This window comes from Lynx rufus, unplaced genomic scaffold (genome assembly GCF_022079265.1).
Source record: "Lynx rufus isolate CCGP_SWC_20201006 ecotype Redwood Valley unplaced genomic scaffold, mLynRuf1.p SCAF_1, whole genome shotgun sequence".
NCBI lineage: Eukaryota > Metazoa > Chordata > Mammalia > Carnivora > Felidae > Lynx > Lynx rufus.
In genome coordinates this window covers 144,921,151-144,948,367 of record NW_025814823.1, presented here as the reverse complement: position 1 = coordinate 144,948,367, position 27,217 = coordinate 144,921,151, and the positions used below count along the sequence as shown (strand labels likewise).

The following is a 27,217-nucleotide window of genomic DNA, read 5'->3' as shown; positions in this document are numbered from 1 at the left end:
TACTCAGCCATCAAAAGAATGAAATATTGACGTTTGCAGTGATGTGGATAGAGCTAGAGAATATCATACTAAGCAAAATAGGTCATTCAAAAACAAATACCGTAAGATTTCAGTCATATGTGGAATTTAAGATATAAAACAGATGAACATGCAGGGGGAAAAAGAGAGGCAAACCATAAAACAGACTCTTAACTATAGAGAATAAACTGAGGATTGCTGGAGGAGAGGTGGGCAGGGGGGTGGGTTAAATGGGTGGTAGGTATTTAAGGAGGGCACTTGTGATGAGTAGTGGATGTTGTAAGTAAGTGATGGATCACTAAATTCTACACCTGAAACTAATATTGCAGTGTATGTTAACTAAATGGAATTTAAATAAAAATCTGAAAAAGAAAAAAATAAAAGTATGGAAAAAATTTGCCCTCAGTCATATAGTCAATTAGTAGCAGAGCCTGAATTTAAAGCAAATCTTTTGACCTCAAAACAACGTCTTGTGGCTGCCTCCAAAACATGTTCTTGGGTGACTTTTGGCCTGAGAGAGAATAACCAATTCCCTTTGAGCCAACATACTTATGATGATGATGTGGCAGCACAGAAGTCAAGGAGAAGGACAACATTTCTCTTCCCCACGGAAGAGGGCCAGAATGATTTCTCAGCTGCCAAAGCTTATTCTTTCTGCATTCTGCTTCAGATGCAAAGATCGTTTCAAATTAAAAAGGTCCTGTGATTCAGAACAATATTCTGTGCACATCATTGCTTCATGAATGTCGATTGAACTAGACCTTAGGAAATGGGAACTACTGGCATGCTATGACTACTTTGGCTGAAACATGACATTCAACTAGAATTTTAATAGTTACAAGTCTCTTTATCTCTTTCAGGAGACTCATATAAAACATCTTTTATTTGCACTATAATTTTGCCAATGTGCTTGTTTTGTGCGCCAGAAGTATAACTTAGCACAACTTCTGCAAACAGGATTATATCTATCAAATATTTGGCAATGCTTGAGGAGAAAGAATGTTCTCCTATCTAATTAAGATGCTGTTACATGATCTGAAAATTGTCTGAGGAGCAGTCAGGGAAGGATATTTAATGAATATGGAGATTTCAACAAAAATTGAGATGCCAGATTGAGCATTAGGAATTCATTGTAGACATGGTTATTAAATGCATGTCTTTAGATATGAATATCTTGTTCTTAAAAAGGAAAGTTACAGATGAATAATTCCTGGAAATACAATAAAGGTCAAATAGCCTTATAAATCAAGAATTTCAAATGTAGGTAAGATAATTAAAGTCTGTGGGCAAACTAATATTCAATGCAAATGTGGTTTTGATATTGATGAGTAGAATTAGTGGCAAAGGTGACAAATGAATTCAGTAAAAATACAACAAAAAGGAAGAGATACTCGCCATACATTCTGTGCTGTTAATTCTTCCTGTTAATTATGCTGTTGAGGATGATGTAATACAGATTTCAGAAATTTGTTTTTTTCCCCTGTGACTATGTTTCCATTACTGTACTTCTCATGTTATTTTTTTTTTAATTTTATAACGGGAAGTTTTAAGTCTTAATCCACATCACTTATTTCAGTGATTCCACACGCACATTCTCACCTCTCCTCTGGCAAACAATAGTTTCTTTTCTGTATTTATGGATCTGTTAGTTTTTTATTCTTTTCTGTTTGTCATTCCACATATAAGTGAAATCATGTGGTATTTGCTTGTTCTCTAACTTACTTCACTTAGCAAAATACTCTCTAGGTGCATCCATGCTGTTGCAAAGGGCAAGATCTCATTCTTTTTTATGGTTGAGTAATATTCTGTTGTATGCATAGATGAGCTCTTCTTAATCTGTTCAACTTCTCAGTGGACACTTACGCTGTTGCTACATCATGTCTTTTGTAATATTGCTGCAGTAAACATAGGGGTGAATATATCTTTTCAAATGTGTGTTTTTGTTTTCTTTGGGTAAATAGCCAGTAGTGGAATTCTTAGATTTTATGGTGTTTACATTTTTAATGTTTTCAGGAACCTCCATAGTTTTCCACAGTGGCTATACCCATTTACATTGCTACCAACAGTGCACAAGGGCTCCTTTTCTTCCACATCCTCACCAACACTTGTCATTTCTTGTCTTTGTGATTCTGGTCATTATGACAGGTATGAGGTGCTATCTCATGATTTTGGTTTGCATTTCCTTGATGATAGTGATGTGGAGCATATTTTCATGTATCTGGCCATTTGTATGTCTTGGGGCAAAATATCTATTCAGGTGCTCTGCCCATCTTTTCATGTGATGATTTGTTGTTTCTTTAATTGTGTGAGTATTTTGCTATTTTGGAAATGAACCCCTTATTGGAAATACCACTTGTACATATTCTCTCCCATTTGGTAGGTTGTCTTTTTGTTCTATTGGTGGTTTCCTTTACTGTGTAAAAGCTTGTTATTTTGTGGTGGTCCCAATGACTTATTACTGCTTTTGTTTTACTTGCCTGAGGAGACCTATCCATAGATCTACTGCTGAGGCCAGTGTCCAAGGATTTACTGCCTAGATTTTCTCTTAGAAGTTTTATGGTTCCTTGCCTCACATTTGGGTCTTTAATCCATCTTGAGTTTATTTTTGCATATGGCATAATAAAGTGGTACAGTTTCATTCTTTTGCATCTAGCAGTCCAATTTTCCCAGCACTATTTATTGACTGTCTTTCCCCCATTATATACTCTTGTCTCCTTTGCCTGTACGTTTACTGATCACAGGATCATGTATTCATTTCTGAGCATTCTATCTTGTTCCATGGACCTATGTGTCTCTTTTTCTCCTGGCATCATAGTGTTATGATGACTATAGCCTTGCAGTACATCTTGAAATCTGCAACTGTGATACCTCCAGCTTTGTTTTTCTCTCTCACAGCTGCCTTGGATGTTCAAGGTCTTTGTTGGCTTCGTGGAAATTTGGAGATTATTCATTCTAGTTTGGTGGAAAATACTAGTAGTGTTTTGATAGGTATTGCATTGAATCTGTAGGTTGTTTGAGCAGCCCAGACATTCCAATGATATTCATTCTTCCAATTCATGAGCATGTTATATCTTTCCGTTTGTGTAATCTTCAAATTTCTTTGATTAGTATCTTCCAGTTCTCAGAATATAGATCTTTCACCTCCTTGGTTAAATTTATTCCAGTGTGTGTTCTTTTTGGGTGCAATTGTAAAAGGGATCGTTCTTAATTTCTTTCTCTGCTATTTCATTATTGGTGTGTAGAAATGCAACTGATTTCTGTATATTAATTTTGTATTCTGCAACTTTACTGATTTCACATATTATACTTTCTTCCTGTTTTTTTTTTTTTTTTGATGGGAACTTTTGGGTTTTGTATGTATAGTATCATATCATCTGCAAGTAGTGACAGTTTTACCTGTTCATTACCACTTTAGATGCCTTTTATTTCTTTCCTTGTCTGACTGCTGTGGCTAGGATGTCCAGTACTATGGTGAATAAAAGTAGTGAGAGTGGGCATGCTCATCGTGTTCCTAATCTTAGAGGAAAAACTTTCCATTTTTCACCTATTAAGTAGTATGCAGTTAGCTGTGAGTTGTTCATATAAGGCCTTTATTAAATTGATGTCTGTTTCTCCTGAACCCACTCTGGTGAGAATTTGTATCATGAATGGATAGTATATTTTGTCAGATGCTTCTTCCACATCTATTGAGATGATTATATGGTTTTTATCCTTCCTCTTATTAATGTGGTATATCTCATTGATTGTGGGTATTGAATCACTGTGCTTCCCAGAAATAAATCCCACTTGATCATGATGAATGATCCTTTTCATGTATTGTTGAATTTAATTTGTTCATGTTTGTCCAGGGAGTTTTGCCTGTATTCATCATGGATGTTGGCCTGTGGTTTTTCTATCTTGTGTCTTTGGTGTTGGTATCAGGCTAATGCTGATGTTGTGGAATGAATTTCACTTTTCCTTCCTCTTTGGGTTTTGGGAATAGTTTGAGAAAAATAGGTATTAACTCTTCTGTAAATGTTGTGGTGTAGGTTTAGATCATAAGGGTTGCTTCCTTTTTATATCAGTATCCCTATATTTTTATGCCAGTGCTTGCTTTTCAGCTCTTATTCCAAAAAAAAAAAAAAGAAAAAAGAAAAGGAATAATGTTGGCATATGCCCCTGTTGTTGGGTCTCTTCAACTCCTGTATGCTTATGTTTCTCTTTAGCTATATGTATTTGCCTTCATCTACCTATTTTCATGTAAGTCCTTTCAGAAGAGGGATGTTGATGTCTGTTGGTTTGCCCAAAGGACGGTTTAAGGGATATTCAGAGATCAGTTATCATAATAATACAATATTGGTTCTTAAGTTATTATGCCTTCTTCTACAAACCCCTTACATTGTACATGCAATGTGATGAGCACTTCTAAATGCACTTCCCAATGATCACTGTTCTGCTCCCAGCAGCCCTATGAGGTGTTCATGATCATTGTGCTCATTTTATACAAAGGAAACTGAGGAACGCAGAAACTAAATCATTTGATGTCATATGGTGGGAAAGTTGGGACTTAGGCCTAGTCAGTCTGGCTATAGAGTCAACATGCTTGGCCAGGATACCTCTGTTCTCTACCCTTTATCTTTCTGCCCCTAGAATGCTCATTACTACGTGAAGTTCTGATCTCTTATCTGTCTACAGGCCTTGGTTGGCAGAACAGCCCTCTACCCCATCCCATTCAGGGTACTTAACATAATATCCTCAATTATATTGGGTCCAGTTTCTACCCCATCCCATTCAGGGTACTTAACATAATATCCTCAATTATATTGGGTCCAGTTTCCTTGTCTAAATTTTTACCACATACCAATTTGCCATTCATAAATTAATGTGGTGCTTGTAAGCACTAGCATGAGCACATTGTTTTTTTACTCTAGCTTCTGCAGTGTCACCTACAGAATGTAGAATTTGATCTCATTCCTGTCATTGAAGTTAACAATTTTTTTTAAATTTTTTTTTCAACGTTTATTTATTTTTGGGACAGAGAGAGACAGAGCATGAACGGGGGAGGGGCAGAGAGAGAGGGAGACACAGAATCAGAAACAGGCTCCAGGCTCCGAGCCATCAGCCCAGAGCCTGACGCGGGGCTCGAACTCACGGACCGCGAGATCGTGACCTGGCTGAAGTCGGACGCTTAACCGACTCCGCCACCCAGGCGCCCCTGAAGTTAACTATTTTTTAATGTTGTGGTACAATTTCTTAACTTGCTACCGAGTTCTCAACTCTTCTGTCATGCCACTTCATATTTCTGACATCACTTCATGAATGTAAAAGCATAACAAGATTTGAAATGAGGCCATTCAGGCTTAGGGAATAACCCTCGATTTGGATTTGGTGACCTCAATCTTCCCTAATATTTTTACCCTTCTTCCACCTCAGGACCAACCAAAGGAAGCCATATATGCTTTTCAAACCAGTTCTGTTGGATACCCCATTTCCATGTATTCTGCCTTCAGTTTCTCCAGTGCCTACAACCCCAATCAGGGTATATCTGAAACTTTCCCATATTTGTCACCAGAATGCTTTTATATGCTTATCTTGAATTTGTCAGCAACTTAGTGATCGTGGCTGACTCCTTTTCTGTAGCCATCCCTAAGTAACCTCTGTTTGTCTTCATTTGTGTAGTTATAATTATTTCCACACTCTCAAGAAGATGAATTTCTTCTTGTTCTAGTTGCCAGAAACATGATTGGGAAATGAGGAATTAATCTACCAATGTTGTCCATAAAGTTTTGTTACAGTGCTGATATTGTAGCATCTAGATGAATGGAGGGTTTTTAGCTTGGTGTGTAAGTGGTCTTAGAAATATGTTTTATCAGTGCCTTAAAACACTTTTGCCTGCTGCTACTTGTAATTTCATGCATTTGCCTTTCTCAGGATTTTAAAAAATCGGGGAAACTAAACATATTAAGGAGAGTTTTATTGTAAAGATAGGACATACAGTGTTACATTTTTGCAAGTCTATAAAAACTCTCAGAGTAAAATACCTTCATGTCTGTCATACCAGCAGACAGATTATTTACAGTTTGGAAAAGAGAAAGTTCACTTTCTGCCAAACTGAGGCAGAGGCGGTGGGACCTTAATATCTTGGCCTCTCTCCAACTTCTTTTCACAATCCACCAGATAGTTGACTCCATCGATGACTATCTGAACAAGCTCAACCTTTGATAGTGAAAAAGACAAATGATTAATTTGCATAGAAGACACATGCAAGGCATTAATTAATAAGAACAATACTGGGACAAATAAAAAGTGCCATGTTAGATGGACTTGAGAGAAATAATCAGAAAGAAGAAATTGTTACTAAGTGTTGTAGAGGAGGGGTATCTGATGGTCATTGCCAGAGATGATGAGCAGAGATATTACAGGGCTACTCAGTCTTTTTTTTATTATTATTTCAAAGATGGAGTTACTACATTTGAGAACTCTTTAAATATATGAAAATCATTAATGTGCCTCTCAAACCCTTTTTTCCCCATCAGTCTCTGCTATGAGTTTATCTAAAAGTAAAATTACACTGACGCCTTGTTTTGTTCTTTGACCTGGATCTCTCTTAAGACCTGCCGCTAAGCTGAGCACTCAGTAATCTGTAGTTCAGATATTATTTACACAGTGGATAGCTCTCTGAAAAATTGTTTAAAATCAAATGTTTGGCAATAAAATCATGTTTTCACTGTATCAAGTAAGTTTGCTTTTTTTGAAAAATTTTTTTCAATGTTTATTTTTGAGAGAGACAGAGACAGAATCTGAGTGGATTAGGGGCAGAGAGAGAGGGAGACACAGAATCTGAAGCAGGCTCCAGGCTCCAAGTTGTCAGCACAGAACCCTACACAGGGCTTGAACTCATGAGCTGTGAGATCATGACCTGAGCCGAAGTCAGACACTCAACTGACTGAGCCACCCAGGTGCCCCAAGATAAGTTTGCTTCTTAAAGGAAAGTTTGTAAGTTATATTATGATAAACTTTTAAAAATTCCTGGTTTTTATAAATTTTTGTTTTGAGAGAGAGAGAGAGTATGTGTGTATGTGTGTGTGTGTGTGTGAGCAGGGGAAGGGCAGAGAGAGATGGAGACAGAGGACTGGAAGCAGGCTCTGCGCTGACAGCAGCAAGTCCTATGTGGGGCTCAAACTCGCAAATGGTAAGATCATGACCTGAAGTTGGATCTTTAACCGACTAATCAATCGGTGCCCACCCCCCCCTTTTTATAATTCCTGCTTTAAAACAAAGTTAGAACTTTGATTCACAAATACTAGTTTTTATTAAGTTCGAGCACATCTACCTACGAATTTCTTTTTCCTGTGATCCTCTACCTAATCAATTGTACTGTTCCTAAAGAAATGCAAACTCTGGGGTGCCTGGGTGGCTCAGTTGGTTGAGCCTTCGACTTCGGCTCAGGTCATGATCTCAAGGTCCGTGAGTTCGAGCCCCGCGTCGGGCTCTGTGCTGACCGCTCGGAACCTGGAGCCTGCTTCTGCTTCTGTGTCTCCCTCTCTCTCTGCCCCTCCCCCATTCATGCTCTGTCTCTGTCTCAAAAATAAACCAACATTAAAAAAAAATTTTTTTTAAAGAAATGAAAACTCTGCTAGTATGCAATTACTTAATTCCAGACAGCATTAAAATGCTTGATAAGAACTCAAGAATGAACAGCAAGGATGGGAGGGATTATTGTTACAGCTGAACATACCTTAGGTAGGATTGACTGTAGTCCCTTCCCCACTCCTTTTCATGCATAAGGAAACTGAGCCCCAAAAGAGGATTCAGTCAGAAAACTAGTCATTGAAACACATATTTTTTTTACTTATCTCATTGACCTATCTTGGTGTTTTTGAGGGTTTGTAATGAGATGATTCTCTCGTTGACTGCGACGAGGGCTCCATCTTGATACAAATCTTGTTTGGTCTTAAGGTCCCTTCATCTTTAACCTAGGAATTCTTTTCTTAAAATTATATCCTAATAATCAGACTTGTGATTAGAGTTATGTATAGATATGGTTATAGAATTATGTATAGATATGGTCAAATAAAATATCAAAAAATCAGATTAAAAAGATAATGGAGTGTCTTTACTGTCACTAAAAATGTTTTTAAATACTTATTATAAGAAAATGCTCATGATGGAATAGTTATAGTAACAAATATATGACTAAATTTTGTTTTTAAAAGAGGTGTTTGAATAACTGCAAAAAAAAAAAAATAGAAGGTATGCTTTGTGCTTGGAGAGCCCCAGGACAGCCCCAACACAGAGTGCCTTGGGAACCCCAGCCCATCCCAGCCACAGCTGCAGCCATCCAGTCGCCAGGCACACACACAGTCTACATATGGGAAAACTATACGTAAGACCATTCTTTCAAATTTAGAAGTAGCTGTTCCACCCAAGTCAGAGAAATAGAAAGTCAAAAAAATTGGGAGACAGAAGAATTTACTCCAAACAAAAGTACAAGATCAAACCTCAGAAAACTGAACTAAATGAAACAGATAACCAATCAACCTGATCAAGAGTTCAAAATAATGATCATAAAGATGCTCACTAGACTGGAGAGGAGGGTAGATGAACTCAACTTCAAGAAAGAGAAAATCTAAAGAAGAACCAGAATTGAAGAATGCAATAAATAAAAAATATATTAGGTAGAATCAACAGATTAGAGGATACAGAAGAACAGATAAGCAGTCTGGAAGACAGGGTACTAGCACCAGAGCTGAACAACAAAAAGAAAAAAGAATTTTAAAAAATAAGGATAGGTTAAATGATCTCTTGAACATTATCAAGCAAAGAAACATTTGCATTATAGTGGTTCCAGAAGGATGAGAGAAAGAAAAAGAAAAAGAAAGAAATGATAGCTGAAAACTTTCTTAGCTTGGGGAATGAAACAACCATCCAGGTTCAGAAACCATAGTTCCCATTAAGATGAACCATAGATAGTTTCCATTAAGATGGACGTCCATACCACAACCATGATGCATGATGCATAACCAGAGATACAACCTGTTATGTATAAGGGAAACCCCATAAGGCTTTCAACCGATTTTTCAGCAGAAACTTTGCAGGCTAAAAGAGTATGGCATTAATATATTCAAAGTATGACAGGAAAAAATCTCCAACAAGAAATACTTTATCCAGCAAGGTTATCATTCAGATTTGAAGAGAGAGTGTTTCCCAAACAAAAGTTAAAGGAGTTCATCACCACTAAACTGGCCTTACAAGAAATGTTCAAAGGATTTCTTAAAGGGTAAAAGAAAAGGCCATAATTACAAGAAAATTAGGAAGGAAAAAATGTCATGAATTAAAGCAAACATGGAATAAATGCAGTAGAGCAGTCACTTATAAAGCAGGTATGAAAGTTTTATGACAAAAGTAACAAAATCAATTATATATTTAAAAAACTTAGGGGATACACAAAATAAAATGTTTTATGTCTATGTTACATTAACACAAAGGGGGCAGTATAAATCAAGTTCTTTTAGAATGTGTTCGAACTTCTGTGGCCATCAATTTAATAGTCTCCTATGTACTTAAAATGTTACATAGGAACTTCATGGTAACCACAAACCAGAAACCTGTAAGAGATAGAGGGACACACACACAAGAAAGTCATCAATCTTGAGGAAAGAGCAAGAGAAGAAGAAAGGAACAGGTAAGAACTACTTGACAAAATGGCAGTAAGTACATATCTATCAATAATTACTTTGGTTGGAGCATTTATACCACTTAAAGGACAGTAGGTGGTGGAATGGATAAAAAACAAGACTCCCTTCAGACCTAAAGACACATACAAAATAAAAGTGAAAGGGCAAAAAAAAAAAAAAAAGACATTCCATATAAATGGAAGGCAAAAAAAATAAAATAAAAACAAAAAAAAAAAAACAACAACCAGGCAGTGATACTTCCATCAGATAAAACAGACTTTGAAACAGACTAAACAAGAGACAAAGGACATTATGTAATGTTCTAAGGATCAGTCCAACAGGATATACCAACTGTAAATATTTGTGCCGTTCCTAAATACAGTGAGTATTAGCAGACATAAATGTAGACATTGATGATAATGCAATAATAAGGGACTTTAACACCCCACTCAGATCCATGGACAGATCATCCACGCATAAAATCAATATTGAAATAGTGGCTTTGAACAATATATCAGATCAGATGGACCCATTCCATCCAAAACCAGAATACACATTCTTTTCAAGTGCACATAGAACATTCTCCAGGATAGATAACACATTTGGCCACAAAACAAGTCTCTGTAAATTTAAAAAGACTGAAATCCTATCAAGCACCTCTTCAAACCACAACAGTATGAAACTAGAAATCAGTTACAAGAAAACTAGAAAAAACACAAGTGCAGTTAAACAACATGCTATTAAACAACCAATATTCCTCAACAAAGAAATTGAGGAAATTAAAAAATATATGAATACAAGTGAAAATGAAAACTCTGGGTCAAAAATCTCAGACTGCTTTCACTGTGTCCCAAAGAGGGAAGTTTATAGCAATACAAATCTAACTTCAAGTAATATAAAAAATATCAAGTAAATGATCTAACCTTATATGTAAGGGAAGAACAACAAACAAAATCCAAAGTGAGTAGAAGGAAGAAAATTGTAAAGACCAGAGCAGGAAAAAGAGACTTAAAAAACAAGAAAAAAAAATTTAAAAAGCAATGAAACCAAGAACTACCTCCTTAAAGATTTAAAAATTGATAAATCATAAGCCAGAATCATCAAAGAAAAATAGAGGATCCAAATAAAATCAGAAATCAAAAAGAAGTAACAATTGACACCATAGAAATACAAAGGATTTTACGAGACTACTATGAAAAATTATATGCCAACAAATTGGATAACTTTGAAGAAGTAGATAAATTCCTAAAAACATATAATCTTCCAAAAGTGAACCATGAAGAAATAAAAAATTTGAACAGACTAATTACTAGTAACAAAGTTGAGCAGGTAACCAAAAACTGTCAAAATTCCTGGACCAGATGGGCTCACAGGCAAACTCTACCAAACATTTAAAGAAGAGTCTATACCAAAAAACAGAAGAGGAAGAAAACCATCACAATACATTCTATGAGGCCAGCATTACCCTTACACCAAAACCAGACGAAATCACTACAAGAAACCTACAGGCCAGTATCACTAATGAACATAGATGCAAAGATACTCAAAAAAATACTAGCAAACCACATTCAACAGTACATTCAAAAGACGATTCACCATGATCAAGTGGGATTTATTCTAGGGATGCAAGATTGGATAAATATCCATAAATCAACCTGATATATAACACATTATAATGGTATATAACACATTAATGAGGATAAACACCCTAAGCAAACCAAAGCATCTAACAAAATACCATATCCATTCACAATAAAAACTCACCAAAGTGAGTTCAGGGAGAACAGACCTCAACATAATAAAGGCCCTATATGATAAACAGAAAAACATCATCTTCATACTCAGTGGTGAAAAAACAGAGTTCTTCCTCAAAGATCAGGAAAAAGACAAGGATGCCTACTTGAAGTACTTTTATTTAACATAATACTGTACTGCACCTAGTGACAGAAATCAGACAAGAAAAAAAAAATCCAAATTGGTAAGGAAGAAGTAAAGCTGGCGCTACTTGCTTGCAGATGGCATAGTACTGTACATAGGAAACCATAGAAACTCCATCATAAAACTACTAGATTAAGTGAATTCAGTAAAGTTGCCCGATATAATATTAATATACAGAAATCTTGTATTTTATACAATAACAAAGCAGAAAGAAATTAAGAGAACAATGCCACTTAAAATTGCATCAAAAAGAATATAATATCTAGGAATAAATCTAACCAAGGAGGTGAAAGACCTATCCTCTGCAAACTAGAAGACACTGATGAAATTTGAAGATTACACAAAAGGAAAGGTATGCCATGCACATGGACTGGAAGAATGAATATCATTGGAATTTCCATACTGTCCAAATCACACTATATATAGATCAATGGAATCCCTACCAAAGCACCACTAGAATTTCCCACTAAACGAGAATAAATAATCTACAAATTTCCATGAAGGCAAAAAAGACCTTGAACAGCCAAGACAGCCTTGAGAGAGAAGAACAAAGCTGCAGGTATCACAATTGCAAATTTCAAGATGTACTGCAAGGCTATAGTCATCATAACAGTATGGTGCCAGCATAAAAAGAGACACATAGATTCATGGAACAAGACAAAGTGCTCAGAAATGAAGAGGATGTGGAGAAACGGGAACCCTCTTGCACTGTTGATGGGAATGCAAACTGGTGCAGCTGCTCTGGAAAACAGTGTGAAGTTCCTCAAGAAATTAAAAATAGATCTACCCTAGATCCAACAGTAGCACTGCTAGGAATTTACCCAAGGGATACAGGAGTACTGATGCATAGGGGCCCTTGTACCCCAATGTTTATAGCAGCACTCTCAACAATAGCCAAATTATGCAAAGAGCCTAAATGTCCATCAACTGATGAATGGATAAAGATGTGGTTTATATATACAATGAAATAGTACTTGGCAGTGAGAAAGAATGAAATCTGGCCATTTGCAGCAACATGGATGGAACTGGAGGGTATTATGCTAAGTGAAATAAGTCAGGCAGAGAAACACAGATACCGTATGTTTTCACTCATATGTGGATCCTGAGAAACTCAACAGAAGACCATGGGGGAGAGGAAGGGGGAAAAAAAAAGTTAGAGAGGGAAGGAGGCAAACCGTAAGAGACTCTTAAAAACTGAGAACTGAGGGCTGATGGGGAGTGAGGGAGAAGGGAAAGTGGGTGATGGGCAATGAGGAAGGCACCTGTTGGGATGAACACTGGGTATTGTATGGAAACCAATTTAACAATAAATTTTATATATAACTACTAGATTTACTACAGTAAATCTAAAGACAAAGGAGACAAGAGTATACAACGGGGAAAGATAGTCAATAAATGGTGCTGGAGAAATTTGCTGGATGCAAAAGAATGAAACTGTACCACTTTATTACACCATATGCAAAGATAAACTCAAGATGGATTAAAGACCCAAATGTGACGGATGGAACCATAAAACTCCTAAGAGAAAACCTAAGCAGTAAATCCTTGGACACTGGCCTCAGCAATAGATCCATGGATAGGTCTCCTCTGGCAGATAAAACAAAAGCAGTGACAAACCTCTGAGACTATGCTAAAATAATGAAACAACAAATCAGATTAAAAGATGGGCAGAGCACCTGAATAGACATTTTCCCCAGCATGACATACAGGTGGCAACCAGACACATGAAAAGATGCTCCACATCACAAGTAGCAGGGAAATGCAAATGGAAACCAAAACAACACAATCATACGGTATATCTGTCAGAATAGCCAGCATCATGAAGACAAGAAATGACAAATGTTGAGGATTTCAGAGGAAAAGAAGCCCTCATGCACTGTTGGTGGCAATGTAAACTGGTGCAGGCACTGTAGAAAATAGTTTGGAGGTTCCTTATAACATTAAAAATGTAAACACACACACACAAAAGGAAGGAAGGAAGGAAAGAAGGAAGGGAGGAAGGAAGGAAGGGAAAAGAAGACGAGGCGCCTGGGTGGCTCAGTGGGTTAAGCATCCGACTTCGGCTCAGGTCACGATCTCATGGTCCTTGAGTTCGAGCCCCGCGTCAGGCTCTGTGCTGACAGCTCAGAGCCTGGAGCCTGCTTCGGATTCTGTGTCTCCCTCTCTCTCTCTGCTCCTCCCCCATTCATGCTCTGTCTCTTTCTGTCTCAAAAATAAACAAACATTAAAAAAAAAGAAAAGAAGAGAAAAAAAACACCAGGGGCACCTCGGTTGAGCATCTGACTTTAGCTCAGGTGATGATCTCACAGTTCATGGGTTCAAGCCGCTGTCAGGCTTTGCACTGACAGTGCAGGGCCTGCTTCAGACCCTATCTGTCTCTGTCTCTGTCTCTCTCTCTCTCCACCTCTCCCCCACTTGCATTCTTTCTCCCTCAAAAATAATCATTAAAAAAAAGAGAAACACCATATGATCCAGTAATTGCATTACTGGTATTTACCCAAAGAAAACAAAAAACACTAATTTGAAAAATTATATCCACCCCTACATTTTTTGCAGGATTATTTACAACAGCCAAGATATGGAGGCAACCTAAGTGTCCATTGATAGATGAACAGAGAAAGATGTGATATATGTATATATACATACGCACATACATACAATAGAATATTACTCAGCCATAAAAAAGACTGAGATCTTGCCATCTGTGACAATATGGATGGACCTAGAGGGCATTATAAGTGAAAAAATCAGAGGAAGACAAATGTATCATTTTACTTATATGTGTAATCTAAAATCACACACACACACACACACACACACACACACACACACCAGAAATAGGCCCATAAATACAGAGAACTAGTGGTTGCCAGAGGCAAAATGGGTGAAGGGAAGTGGGAGGTATAGGCTTCCAATTATAGAATGAGTAAGTGACAGGATGAAAGAGAATATAGTGTTATTATAATAGCACTTTATGCTAACAGATGATATCTACATTTGTGGTGAGGATAGCATAGCACAAGGAGTTGTCAAATAACGATGTACACCTGAAACTAATGTAACATTGTGTGTTAACTATACTTCAATAATAATAAAAAACCCAAAATGACCAGATTCCACAGCACTCAGGAAAAAAGAGTGAAGTTCAATGGATGCAGCAAAAGAAAAATGAAGTCCAGACTCATCTGGAGCAAGGTGATTTACCTGATACATTAAGGAGAATCACGGTTTTCCTAAATAACAGCTGTAAACTCATGAATAAATTTGTTCATATGAATAAAAAGTATACAAAAAATAAATTTTACATAAAACAATCATTTAAAAATGGTAGACAATACAGAATAATGTTCACAATGGTTTTCTTAGTGTTAAGTTAAATAAGTAGTGTTATTTTAAAATGTTTTTGGCATTTTTCTAGCTTTTATAATGGTCACCTATTAACTTACAGACTTAAAAAAATGTTTCTAGGTGGTGACTGCCTTGCTTTCCAGTAATAAAAATCTAGTTAATATTAGAAGCAGATAGGCCTAGGCTCCAGATCTTCTTTATTCACTACACTATACATTATTCAGTAAATTTCAGAAGCTGTATTTATTTATAGCTCCTTCTTCCTCAAGTACTTTACCAGAGGTGGGAGCACATACGGTGATTTGTTTTGAGTGTTTCCTCCTTCCCTTTTCTCAGTTTTTTGGTAGGGATACCAATAGGCAATGAAATATTTGAAAGCTGGCAAGGAAGAAGAAAGAGCATCAATAATGCAAAGATTTAATAACCAGCCAATAAGTTATTAAGATTTGTATGTTATAAGAGGAAGAGACTTTTAAATTAAAAATGGGCATAATACGTTCAATAGGACTATATCCAGATAAATTGGTATGACTTACGGGGATCAGGACTTGCTTAGGATTTAGCTGCATGTTATCTAAGTGTGTTCTTTATGCTTCGTCTCCTGTATCACTCCCGGCCTACCTACAGTTTATGAATGCTGTTCATCCTATGTATACACAGAATCTTACTTTATGAGCACAATCTTATATGTACCTAGTGTATACATTATTTGCCATCTTTAGCCCCCCGAAATAAAATTTTAGAAACTATCAAGGATCTAAAAATGCAGCATGTGGCCTTCACCAGAGTAAGTTCAGAATCTAAAGAAAATTCCACTGTTTTACCACCCTCAGAGAGCATACATGTTCCGTGATATCACAGTGATAAAATACCACCATCCTTTTGCATAACTGAGCTCTTAATGCTGAAAGATTGCTGGAATACCTCTCGGGTGAGGGACTGACAACAGTCCCACCGTGAACTCCTTTACTCGCCTATACGTTCTCAGCTTATGCTGTGCTTACCTTTATGCAGTTACTTCCCATGTAGGAACGGTACTATGGAATGAAACACTAACAGGACTCAGGACAAGGCTCTTTAGTGAATAAGGCGAGGCTCTTTAGGCTACTTCTCTATTCCCTTTTTCTCTTGGGCTAATACTCTTAGCTCGTGTTTGGAAAGTGAGAGAGATGTTAGTTACCTCTGATCGACCAATTCGATCTATGTTGGAAATATCATAAACATCTGCCACTGCTGCTGTGTCCACACCACCTGTGCCACGTTTCTGGAGCCTTAGGTTTTCCAGGATCTTGGAAAAGCGTGGATCCTGGGACAGGGGATAATACTGAGTGTCATAAGAAGCACAACAGATTCATCAGCATTGGCACATTCATTTAGAAAAGATGTACTGTAAGAGACAGTAACAGTATTTATTAAGCTCATACTTACTATGTGCCAGGCCACTATGCTGAAACCTTTATACCATGAAGTAGGTATTGCTTTCATTCTCATTTCACAGATGAGGAAACCAAGGCTCAAAGGAATTAACTTAATAAAAGTCACACAGAAGGTAGCAGAGCTGTTACTAACTTCTGTATCACTTCTGACATTTGGATGCCAGCTTTGGTGAGTTGATTATTCATCTGTATAATAGTTTTCACTGTATAATTAAAATCATGAAGTTAAATCACATCAAATAATTTTCTTAACACTGGAATAATTTTCATTCTGTTTTTGGTAGGAAGCTCATTTTCTTAAATTGTTTTAAAGTATGTGATTTGCTAGTATTATTTGCCTACCAGAATCCTTTTTCTTTTTTTTTTTTCTTTTTCTTTTTTAAAAAAAATTTTTTTTTCCACGTTTATTTATTTTTGGGACAGAGAGAGACAGAGCATGAACGGGGGAGGGGCAGAGAGAGAGGGAGACACAGAATCGGAAACAGGCTCCAGGCTCTGAGCCATCAGCCCAGAGCCCGACGCGGGGCTCGAACTCACGGACCGTGAGATTGTGACCTGGCTGAAGTCGGACGCTTAACCGACTGCGCCACCCAGGCGCCCCAGAATCCTTTTTCTTACTAATACACACATGGAGCTCAGGAAATAACCACTAGCTAAGTTCTTACTAGTGGAATGAACACAAGTGATGTGCACACTTCTAGGCCTAGACTTTAAATCTTTACATGGCCACACATCCTCTCTCCCCTTTGCACAAGCTGGAACATGAGCCTGACTGTGACCATGCAAAGGGGACACTAAGACAGTGGTCCTCAAGGTACCGTTCCCTGACCAGCAGCATAGCATCACCTGGAAACTTGTTAAAAATGCAAATATTGCAGGTGAGCCAAGCTATCTGTTTTTACAAGTCTCCAGCCTTGAGTCTGCAGGTTCAAGTGTGAAAACCCCTATACCAGGAGAGACAGAGATGGAAGGAACTCCAAGGGGCTGGGCAGAGCAGCCTGCCTGCCCATCCTGACTTGTAACATGAAGGAGAATTTAAACTCTGTGTTCTTGAAGCCACATCTCTTTCTTACAGCATTTAACCTTTGGTCCTGATACAAGTGTCTTTTGAAGTAAACTTAACCCTTTGTTGTTATTTTCTATTGTAGGTGCAGAAAGTAACGGTTAAGGAATGATCAGTGACCATTTCTTCCTCCACAAAGAAGGCATGCCTGAGCTTATCCTGACGGAACATGACAGGGCTATTGGCTACGTGACATTACCTTGCTGAGCTTGGGGATCCTAACATGGACACCAGCCCGTAATCCTGTGCCAAGGTTCGAAGGGCAGGTCAGGATGTAGCCTAGTCGCTCATTCCACATGAATTCCCAGCCTCGCTCTTGGATTAGGCGTTCTACCTACAACAAAGAACAAATGGAACTCTTAAATATCCATCTACTCACTACATCCCAAACACCAGGAAGAGACTTGTGTACTGTATGTTTGCCGTGAATGAAATTTAGGTAAATTTGTATTACTTCCTTAATAGAAAATGATATTACTATTATTAAAATAGTATTAAAATATTAATAGTATTTAAATACTATTTAAAATATTAAAATATTAAAATGGTCCAATCCAATTAAATTAGATGCCCATGTAAAGCATCGAATACAGTATCTAGCACAAACTAAATATTCAATAAATGTCAGTTGCTGTTACTATTTTTCATGTGAGAATAGGAGAATATAGGATTTCTCAGCAGGTAAGGTTGTGGTCAGTTTACTTATGAACATAGTTACATCCTATACTGTCTCTATGCTTAGAATAGACAAGAACACTGTTGAAGAAATTGGAAAATAATTAAAGATCCACAGACTTTTCCCTAAAACATGCTGGACTGGGGAGGGAAGCATAGGAACTTACTAGTAACAAAAAAACAGTCACCTATTTTTTGAAGCACTACCCAGTAGTCCTACCCCCAAAGAGTGCCATGATTCCTAGAAAATATTAGCCCCATTTTGGAATTCATCATAGTGTCTTCTTTCAAGAATGAAAATGTGATTTTATTTTAATGAATATTCAGAAATCTCTGATAACATCTTACTTCTTTTAGTCCACGACAGAATCGCTCAAATACTCTTTTCATATTGCCTCCTTTTTCCATAGAGATTACCCTGGTATGGTCTTCCTCATTAATCCAGATGAGAAATGTCTTGTCATAATTATGCCTAATGAAGAGAGAAATATGGTGTTGCACATTAACTACATTTGTTTCAACACATGAAAATTCCCTTTACTTCTGTAGCTTGATTGCTTCATTTCACCTTCCTCATTTCCTAGAAGGCCCTAATTCTTCCACTGTGCCTGAACAAGTAGTACAAAATGATGTTACCTTGACATAATGAAGAATAAGACCAACTCTAACCCTTAAAGATATATTTTTGCCCAACAAGATTATAATGGATGACAATAATTCAAATATGAGTAACGTTTGGTTTTGACACTAATTCTCCTAATAAGTTCAACCAAAATCTTGTGCTGCTTAATTTTTTTTTTAATCTACAACCCAAGATGTTTGGGGTATAAAATATTTCACATATGTTTGCTGCATAGATTCTTACTGTCCCCACACACTGAGCAAGTGCTCATGAACACTTCGCTCCTTTGGGTAGTATCATAACAACCTACCAAAGTACAGGAATCAAAGTGGACTGAGGACTGTTGGCCAAGATAAAATACGTGTATACTCGATATCCATTCTTCCTTGTAGGGTTTTGCTTAAATCCTCAATATATTTCATTTTCTGCTCTTTTGTTTTAATGTCATGAAACAGATTCTCTGTGAGGTCAAATAATAGGAAGCTAATTTTTCTTAAAAATAGTCTTTTTCTCATGCATAATTCATATAAACCAGCATACATTCTTACACATGTTAGAAACATTACAATACTTTGGTATTATACACAGACACAATTTCCAAATACTGTCTTCATTTAGCTCAAGCCAGGCATGCTGTCAACTGCAGGTTAGGACAAGCAGGTGATCTGAAGGAAATCCTCTGCACACATTGCAAATGTGAAAATGCTATGTCCATACCAGATTCCCCTGGCATCTGGCCAGTCACGGGCCATCCCAGCACATGTTAATAAAGGGGATACTGGCTTATCAAATAGAAAGTGGTCCTGCAGGCCAAAAGGGACAAAGCAGAAAGGAGAAATGGATGAGATCAGACACAAGGACAAGTGCTACGCGGCCAAATTTCAACTTGGTTGAGGTCTGTCAGGCAGTGGTTCTCAGGCTTGGCTGCCCACTGGAATAATCTGGGTGCTTTGTAAAAAATACTAATACCCAGTTCCTGCCCTCCCCCAGAGACTGTCTTACTTGTTATGGGGTGTGGCCTGAACATTGGGATTTTTAAAAGCTCGTCAGATGGTTCTAGTGTACAGCTAAGGCCAAAAACCGTTAGCTTAGCCCAGATAGAAATACTTAATCACTATAGATTATGTTTACCCACCAGCACCAGTGCTATGCCCTGACAGAGTAGGCCGTGAGTGAGGGACACTATCTTGAAAAGTCTGTTATCCACAGCCACCATTCTCTCTATGTGTCTGGCATTCCTGGTTCTTTTATTATCATTCCTTCTACTACAAAGTATTAGAGATGTAAAATAATTTGTAAATAAAAATAGCTATCATTGATTTAGTGGTCACTATGTGCCAAGTCTGTGCTTGCATATTAATTAATATGCTTTTAATTTTCTTCAATCCTCACAACACTATGAGGCAAGTATAATCATTTTATGAGTGAGGAAAACTGATTCAGAGTAAAAAAACAACCTACCAACTATTAGGCAGCTAGGAAGTGACAGAGCCTAGATTCAATCTTGACCTGTAGGACTTCCGAGTTTGTGCCTTTAACAACAGTACACTACTCTTCATATCAAAATCAGTGTCAAGAGACTGGCATTTTTCTTAGTGTGTGTATACAGTAAGAACATGAATATTCAAATATGATTAAATTGAAGTAAGAAATAAAGACATTATGGAGAGGGAAGTCCCTTTATAATCTGTGAGTGAAAGGGGTAGGAGACATTAGAACAGGCTTGGTGACCTGATGCTGGAAACCTCAAGTGGCTACCTGAGGCAGAGTTGGGCTTGTCTTAACAGAGCAAGCAGAGGGTTGGCCTGATGGCTACAGAGACCAAGAGACTGTGGTCTGTAGAGACAAGCACGCTAGTTCATCTGGTTTGGCGGTGGGACTTATTTTGTGGCGTTGCATGTCCTGAAATGGCAGATACTGGTTTCTGCTTTTCCTTAGAGTTTAATTAAAAGTTACTCTTGAAGGGCACTTGGATAGCTCTGTCTAGTTGAGTGTCTGACTCTTGATTTTGGCTCAGGTCATCCTCTCATGATTCATGGGATTGAACCCTGCATCAGGCTCTGCACTGTCCTCTTGGGATTCTCTCTCTCTCCCTCTCTCTGCACCTCCCTGGCTCATGTCCCCCCTGCCGCACTCACTCAATAAATAGACTTAAAAAAAAGTTACTTTTGAAATTGCCATCCTTTTTCAGCTGTGCTAAAAAAAAATAAGGGAAAATAAGGACTTGGGTTTTTGTCTTCCCCAGTGTTAGAGTGAAGCTTTAGAGGACTCATGGAGGCGGCAGGAATCCCAGAGCTGGCTCCAATGGGAGTCAGGGCTAATTTCCTTTCCAGATTTTCTTACTTTCCAGGACTTTATTTGGGTGTGTCAATGGAGACCATCCTCCAGGTACACACAGGATTTCCAACACTTAATTGTTCCTATTTATCAACAAGCAAGGCGATCCTCTATTAACCCCCACCCATGGATCCCCAACCCACCAATTCCTTATTGGAGTTTTCTCGGCAGATTGTAACCACAGACTACTTTTGTGGCTTGGTCTCCAGTTTATTTTTTATTTTTTTTAATGTTTGTTTATTTTTGGGGGAGAGAGACAAAGCAGGTACAGGGGAGGGGCAGAGAGAGAGGGAGACACAGAACCTGAAGCGGCCTCCAGGCTCTGAGCTGTCAGCACAAAGCCCAACTCAAGGCTTGAGACCATGAACCATGAGATCATGACCTGAGCAGAAGTCAGATGCTCGACCCACTGAGCCACCCAGGCGCCCCTTGATCTCCAGTTTTAAGGCCTCCTCTTCCTTCCTTATACTAAACAAGATGAAGTCCCAGCAGGCTTCCTGTGAGACCTCACTGTACCAACTAGAGCTCAGGGCGCATCCCCACCCCAGGCAGGGTCAGGTGGTTCAAGGGCCACTCACGTCTATGAGCCGTTGCTGGTCCTGCTCCGTCATCTCAGACAGCCTGTAGTAGCGGCCTGCCAGGTCCCCTTTGAGGCCCTCCAGGGCCGTGATGGCCACATTCTCTACCTCCCTCCGCTCAGCCCGGGTGCAGGCAGGTGGCAGACTCAGCCCGCGGATGCTGCGGCCTGTACGCACCCGAGATGACAGCACGTAGTGCTCATCAAACTGCCCCTGTGTGATCTGCCAAGCAGAGCGCAGGGTTACCACGGCCAGCTGCGGACTACCGTCCTGCCACAACCACTGTGGGTTCCAACCCTCTGACCTTCAGGGTCCCCTACAGGGGGCCCTCAGGCACGGTGCAGGACATGCTGAGCACATTTTGGAATTATGGGGGCGGGGCCTTATACACAAGGGGCAGAGCTACTTTATGCAATGCCATCTGGAATCCTTTACCGCACTAGCTTTGGGATTTAAAAAAAAAAAAAAAAAAAAAAAAAAACCCTTTAGGAAAGGCTTACAATTCTCAGTGATCAACACCAGCCTCCTGTCAGGTGCTCCTCACTTCAGGCTCTGGCAGGCCAGCTTCCCGGCAAAGTACACATGGGGCTGCAACCTACCTTGGATGCATCCAGATCCGTGGGGTGCTTCATCACCCTGGGGTCATAGCCATTGTGCCTTAGTTTGATGACAGGATCAAAAAGGTCAGCAAACACCTGCAGGAGGGAAGATGCACCTGTTTCCTCTTTAATTCGTTCATCTATTGCAAGGTCATTCCTTTCATTTACCCCTTTCTACCTTCAGGGCCAAAGTTGATGCCCTTCTCTGTAATTCTCAGGGCTACCATGCAGGAAATAGGCGTGAGTGGATTGATGGTTATCAATAATAATAATAGGCTTATACCACCTCCCAGTGATTCTGCCAAACTCACTGCCATGAGACTAAGCAAGAAAATCTTGTGTTTAAAATTTGAGGGTTTTCCTCAAGTTCTTGCCTCTGTGAGATCAAAGAAGCTGACACAAGCAGTTTTGTGGTCCAAAGGGATGATCAGTTTCTAGAGTGTAAGCAACATAATAAATTCATGAAAAGCTAGCTGCACTACAAGCAACAGTCAGGGCAAATCTGGGAGCGCTCACCCTGTGAAGTCCATCCCCAGCCCAAACTATCTGGTGCCAAATCTTTTTTTCTTTCTTTCTTTTTTTTTTTTTTAATAAAAACTTCAGATATATCCTTTAAGAAAATAACATTAAGAGAAGTCCTAATAGGGTTCCTGCCGCATTTGGGAACTATGTGAAGTGGGCAGGCCAGGGGTGGGGAAGCATGCTAGGTCCAGGGAGCCAGCTCCAGTCTGAAACTCTGGGAGCCCAGAGTAGTGCAGTGCTGTATGTGAGTGAGCTACCCGTCTGGTTTATTTAGGAGGACGCCCTCCCTCCTCTTGATAGCTGTTTTCCCAGGGGACTGCCTTCAGCTCCCTGCAACAGAAGGACACAAAGAAGTCTCCCTGCAATTTGCTGCGACAGTGAGGCTGCTCTGTGAAGAGGGCTGCGTGGTGGCTGAGCTGCACTAGCAGCAGGCCGTTCTACGCTTCTGCCTCAAGGATGAGGACACGGGGACGGTGGGATTTCTCGGAGAGACTTGGTGAACTCGATAGCCGAGACTCCAGTGGCTGTGCAATCAGTAACTCCAAAACTAAAGACAGAGACCATCCTCCTTCCTCAATAAAGTCTAGCCACAAACACACGATTCCCCAATGTTTTACTGGTAAATGTACAACACCAATTACAAGATTTTTTTTTTTTTTTCTGTACCAGTTCATCCCCTTGACAGTCTCTGAGCATGCTGTCACGCAACTCATTCCTCCAAGGGGTGGGATACTAGAGTGGCAGCAAAAGAAGCCTTGTCCCTGGGAAGCTACAGACCTCCTTGTCCAGAACATTCCAGCTGTTCTGCTGACGCTGGCTGCCCTTTATGGGACCTTTCCTGAGCAGGCAGAACAGGGGCCCACAGAGAAGAGGCGAACTCTGGGACCCAGAGCATCTCCCCCACTTTCGAATCAGCAGCAAATAGTTTTACCTCATAGGACTCCTCATCACCAGCCACCATGCCCACAGTCTTTATGAAGGGATGGCCTGGGTTGTCCACTCCAGTCTGGATACACTGGTCCAGGGTGTAGCCATTGGGGGTCACCTTGTTGCGGAGCTTGGCGTAGATGGCTGGGGTGAGGCACTCGGCCATACAGTTGTTGTGCTTGCGCAGATCAGGGTAGTCCGCACTGCACGCAGACGAGAGAGGCTTTCAGTGAGCAGCGCCTGAGGGAAGCGGCCTAGGAAAGTGCTTTGTTTCTGGCCATCCTTCCCCCAGGCTCTCTTTAACCAGGAGTCAAGACTTAAGTAAGACAGATAAAAAAGGGAAAACACAGTCCCCTGAACAGCCAGACAAAGGGACCTGGCCCCGCTTAAGGATTCCAAGATGCCGGCTGCAGGAGTCCACAAAACTCTGCCTTAGGTTCGTGTAAAGAGCAGAGTGAAATGCTCGCTTCGGCAGCACATATACTAAAAAAAAAAAAAAGGAGAGAGAGCAGAGTGAAAATGACAAAATAAGTGGAAATCCTATGCGAACTTTGTTTTTTTTTTTTTTTTTAACTCAAAAGTTTTGTTAAAACACAACAGCCACATTTTGGTCCCTTCGGTCTGTGGTAGAGAGGTTAGAAACCTGCAGATGGAGCTACATAAACATTCAGTAATTTATCTGTCCTCTACCTACGATGCAAGCTCCGGGACAGCAGACACTCCTGTGTTGCTGAGAACAGTGCCTGGCTACTGAAATAGGCATTCAGTACGTATCCGTTGGAACAGTACACAGAAAGAAATGATGTGAAATAAAATCTTTTGCTAGGATGTGTACTGGTTGAAGATAGGGGATTCCGGACTATCACGGGCTCAAACACAAGGAATCGCCTTCAGGAATTCCTGAAGTACATGGTGGGTGATGATGACTCCCTCAGAGATTCTGATTCCCACAAGAGCCAGTGAATGTCTCTAGGCAAAACATCGGAACTTCCTTGTCTCTCTCCTCCATACCTGCCCATGCGGAGCCTCTTCAAGTCACCACTGCACGCCAGCTCTATGCCGTGTGTGCAGTCTCATTCATGGCAAGGTTCCAAGGGCCAAGAAAACATGTCCATCTTCATGCTACTCCCCCACTTTCCCTGTGCGGTGTCCTTTAAAGCTGATGCTTCATATAAGTACTAGAGCCTCATTTTCCAGAAGATGGGACAGCAGTGGATGATGGATAGATCTAGAATCAGGGTCATCGGATTTGCACTCGGCCACACTAGCTGTGTGAACTTGGGCACTGTTTCATTTTTCTAAGCCTCCACTTTATCACAAAGGGATGCAAAGATGAAAAAAGTAGATACTCCATATATAGCGTTTAACACACAAAGATGCTCAGTAAAGGTTAATTATTACTATTATTGCTGTTGAACTAGACCACCAGTTGTGGGCAGGAATGAAGACACTGTACTTCCTTGAGTTCACCACAGGTCACTGTGCTTAGTGAGTCTTAAAACTGTTAGTCTGATTTAATCATTCTCAAAAGCAAAAAAGAGGGACCCTGGCTGACAGTTTCCAGCAGGGGAAAGCATATTTCTGGCTGACACTTGGAGTTTTTTTTTAAATCCAAAGGACTTACCTTGGTGGGAACAGCCTGTGCTGCCCCCGGGCCTCAGCACACAGGTTCTGCAGGTTCAGCAGGTAGCCGGTGGTCAGGGCCCCGGTGCCCATGGTAGCAAGAAACAGAGAAGCATTGCGGCCAGTTAACAGCTTAGAGAAGACACTGGCCATCCTTCCTCTTGGATGAGTGTCTGGAAGCAGAGACACGGGATTAGACACCCTCACGGGATAGACACTTACCATAGCACAGAGACCACCAGGCAAGGGAAAGAACTTCAGGAGCCATCACCTCTCTTTTGGTTTGCTTTGTGTTTCTCTTTCTTCTTTCCTTGCCCACACCCCTTCACACTGGTTGGGGAAATCTGGGTAGTTTTAGACATTGTGAATGTCAAACTGCCTCAAGTCCGTGCCATTTTCTCCGGTAATAATACAGAAAAAAAGAAACAACAGAGTTTCTGTTTCTGGCTATTTGACACACCAGGTGCTCCGTCAGACCCTGCCATTGCACACTGAGGACAGCCTGCGTAAGACAGGTTCCTGGGCTTGGAAGAATACATCTCTGAGGACTACCCTCCTACTCCACTCACCCCAAATGAGATGGTGTCACAGCTCCAAGTAACAAGCCAGGAGGTTTGGGTTATCTTGAGGACGGTTGTCCATCTGAGCACTAAGGTTGGGATACCAGCGGTGAGTTGGAGAGCTCCATCTGTGACTCCCCTAGTGAATTAGGACCCTTGAGAGGAGCTAAAGTGGTCCAAGGTCAGCAACCCCCCCCCCTCCCCCCCACCATCTCTGGCTTCCAGCAGAGCATAATCAGGTAAGTATACTCAGTGTAGGCTCTGGGTTCCTACAGATAGATGAAGATCAAGCAACAAGCCCTCAAAGATCAAGCACACAAAGAGGAATTAGGAGCCAAGAGAATCAAACTATCTTTCAAAAATGAGAATGAAAAGAAAGCGTAGATCAGTAACAAAGGAGCCACTAAAATACATACTTTAGGAAATAGAAAAGCAGACAATAGAAGGACAGCCTGAGATACAGACAAAATGGAGAAAACATATATACATCTAAACAAGTAATTACATGATATCAACAAAAAATAAAAATCAGGATAAGCACATGCCCAAACAGATATCCTGCTGTGTGTGCTATTGCCCAGAGATCAGAATGACCAGTTAATCCATCATCACCCAGCTGGGAGCTTTTTAATATGTGTTGTTGAGTAGAGAGCAATAGAGCAGGTCACTCTAAGTACTCTTGCATTATACTGATCTCTAGGATGTCCACATACATGGAGTGCGAATTTTTTTCCCTAAAATTGAGAAGGTTCCAGAGACTCTGTTTCAAGATCCTCCAAGCTTGGCTGGGTTGGATGGTGCAGAGAGCCCACTGTATGGCTGTGGCTGAAACCCTGGGCCACCCAATGGAAGACAGACTTTTAATAAGGTCAGGGTGACATGGCTTACACACAATTCGCTTTGGAGATCCACTCTCTTCCATGATTGCATTTTGGAACTGGGATCAGTCTGAACTTTTTATGCTTCCAGGGTCTCCACCTGGAAGTCTCTATTTAACATCATTTTAAGCAATACTATAGGGAAACTTGAACGTCTCAACAAAAGGCACCAAAGTCCTTGAAAAAAGTGAGGACTTTTTTTTTTTTTTTTTTTTTAGCCCAGGAAATCAGAGAGCCTTTCCTCTATGCTAATGCCTCAAAACAATTCCCTAAGTCTTAAAGACAACAGCAATCACTTTATTAATCAATAGGCAAGAGAAATGGGCCATTCTTCAAGATGTACTAGGGATTTGTAATGGCCCAACATTAATCCCATCACACAACCCGGGCTATTACTATTGGTCTCTATCCAAGAGTAGGTGAGGGCTTCTCCAAGA

At 39.8% G+C, this 27,217-nt stretch overlaps 1 protein-coding gene across 1 annotated transcript; it reads right to left on the bottom strand.

The window, feature by feature from the left end:
* Positions 1-6,093: 6,093 nt before the first annotated feature.
* Positions 6,094-25,495, bottom strand: CKMT2 (creatine kinase, mitochondrial 2). The gene is made up of 9 exons (XM_047088559.1): positions 25,344-25,495; positions 23,724-23,922; positions 22,271-22,366; positions 21,672-21,893; positions 19,474-19,559; positions 18,483-18,606; positions 17,659-17,793; positions 16,141-16,266; positions 6,094-6,213 (listed from the first exon to the last, which is right to left on the bottom strand). The coding sequence occupies exons 1-9, from the start codon at positions 25,493-25,495 to the stop codon at positions 6,094-6,096; spliced, it is 1,260 nt and encodes a 419-aa protein (XP_046944515.1).
* Between the last annotated feature and the right edge of the window lie 1,722 nt (positions 25,496-27,217).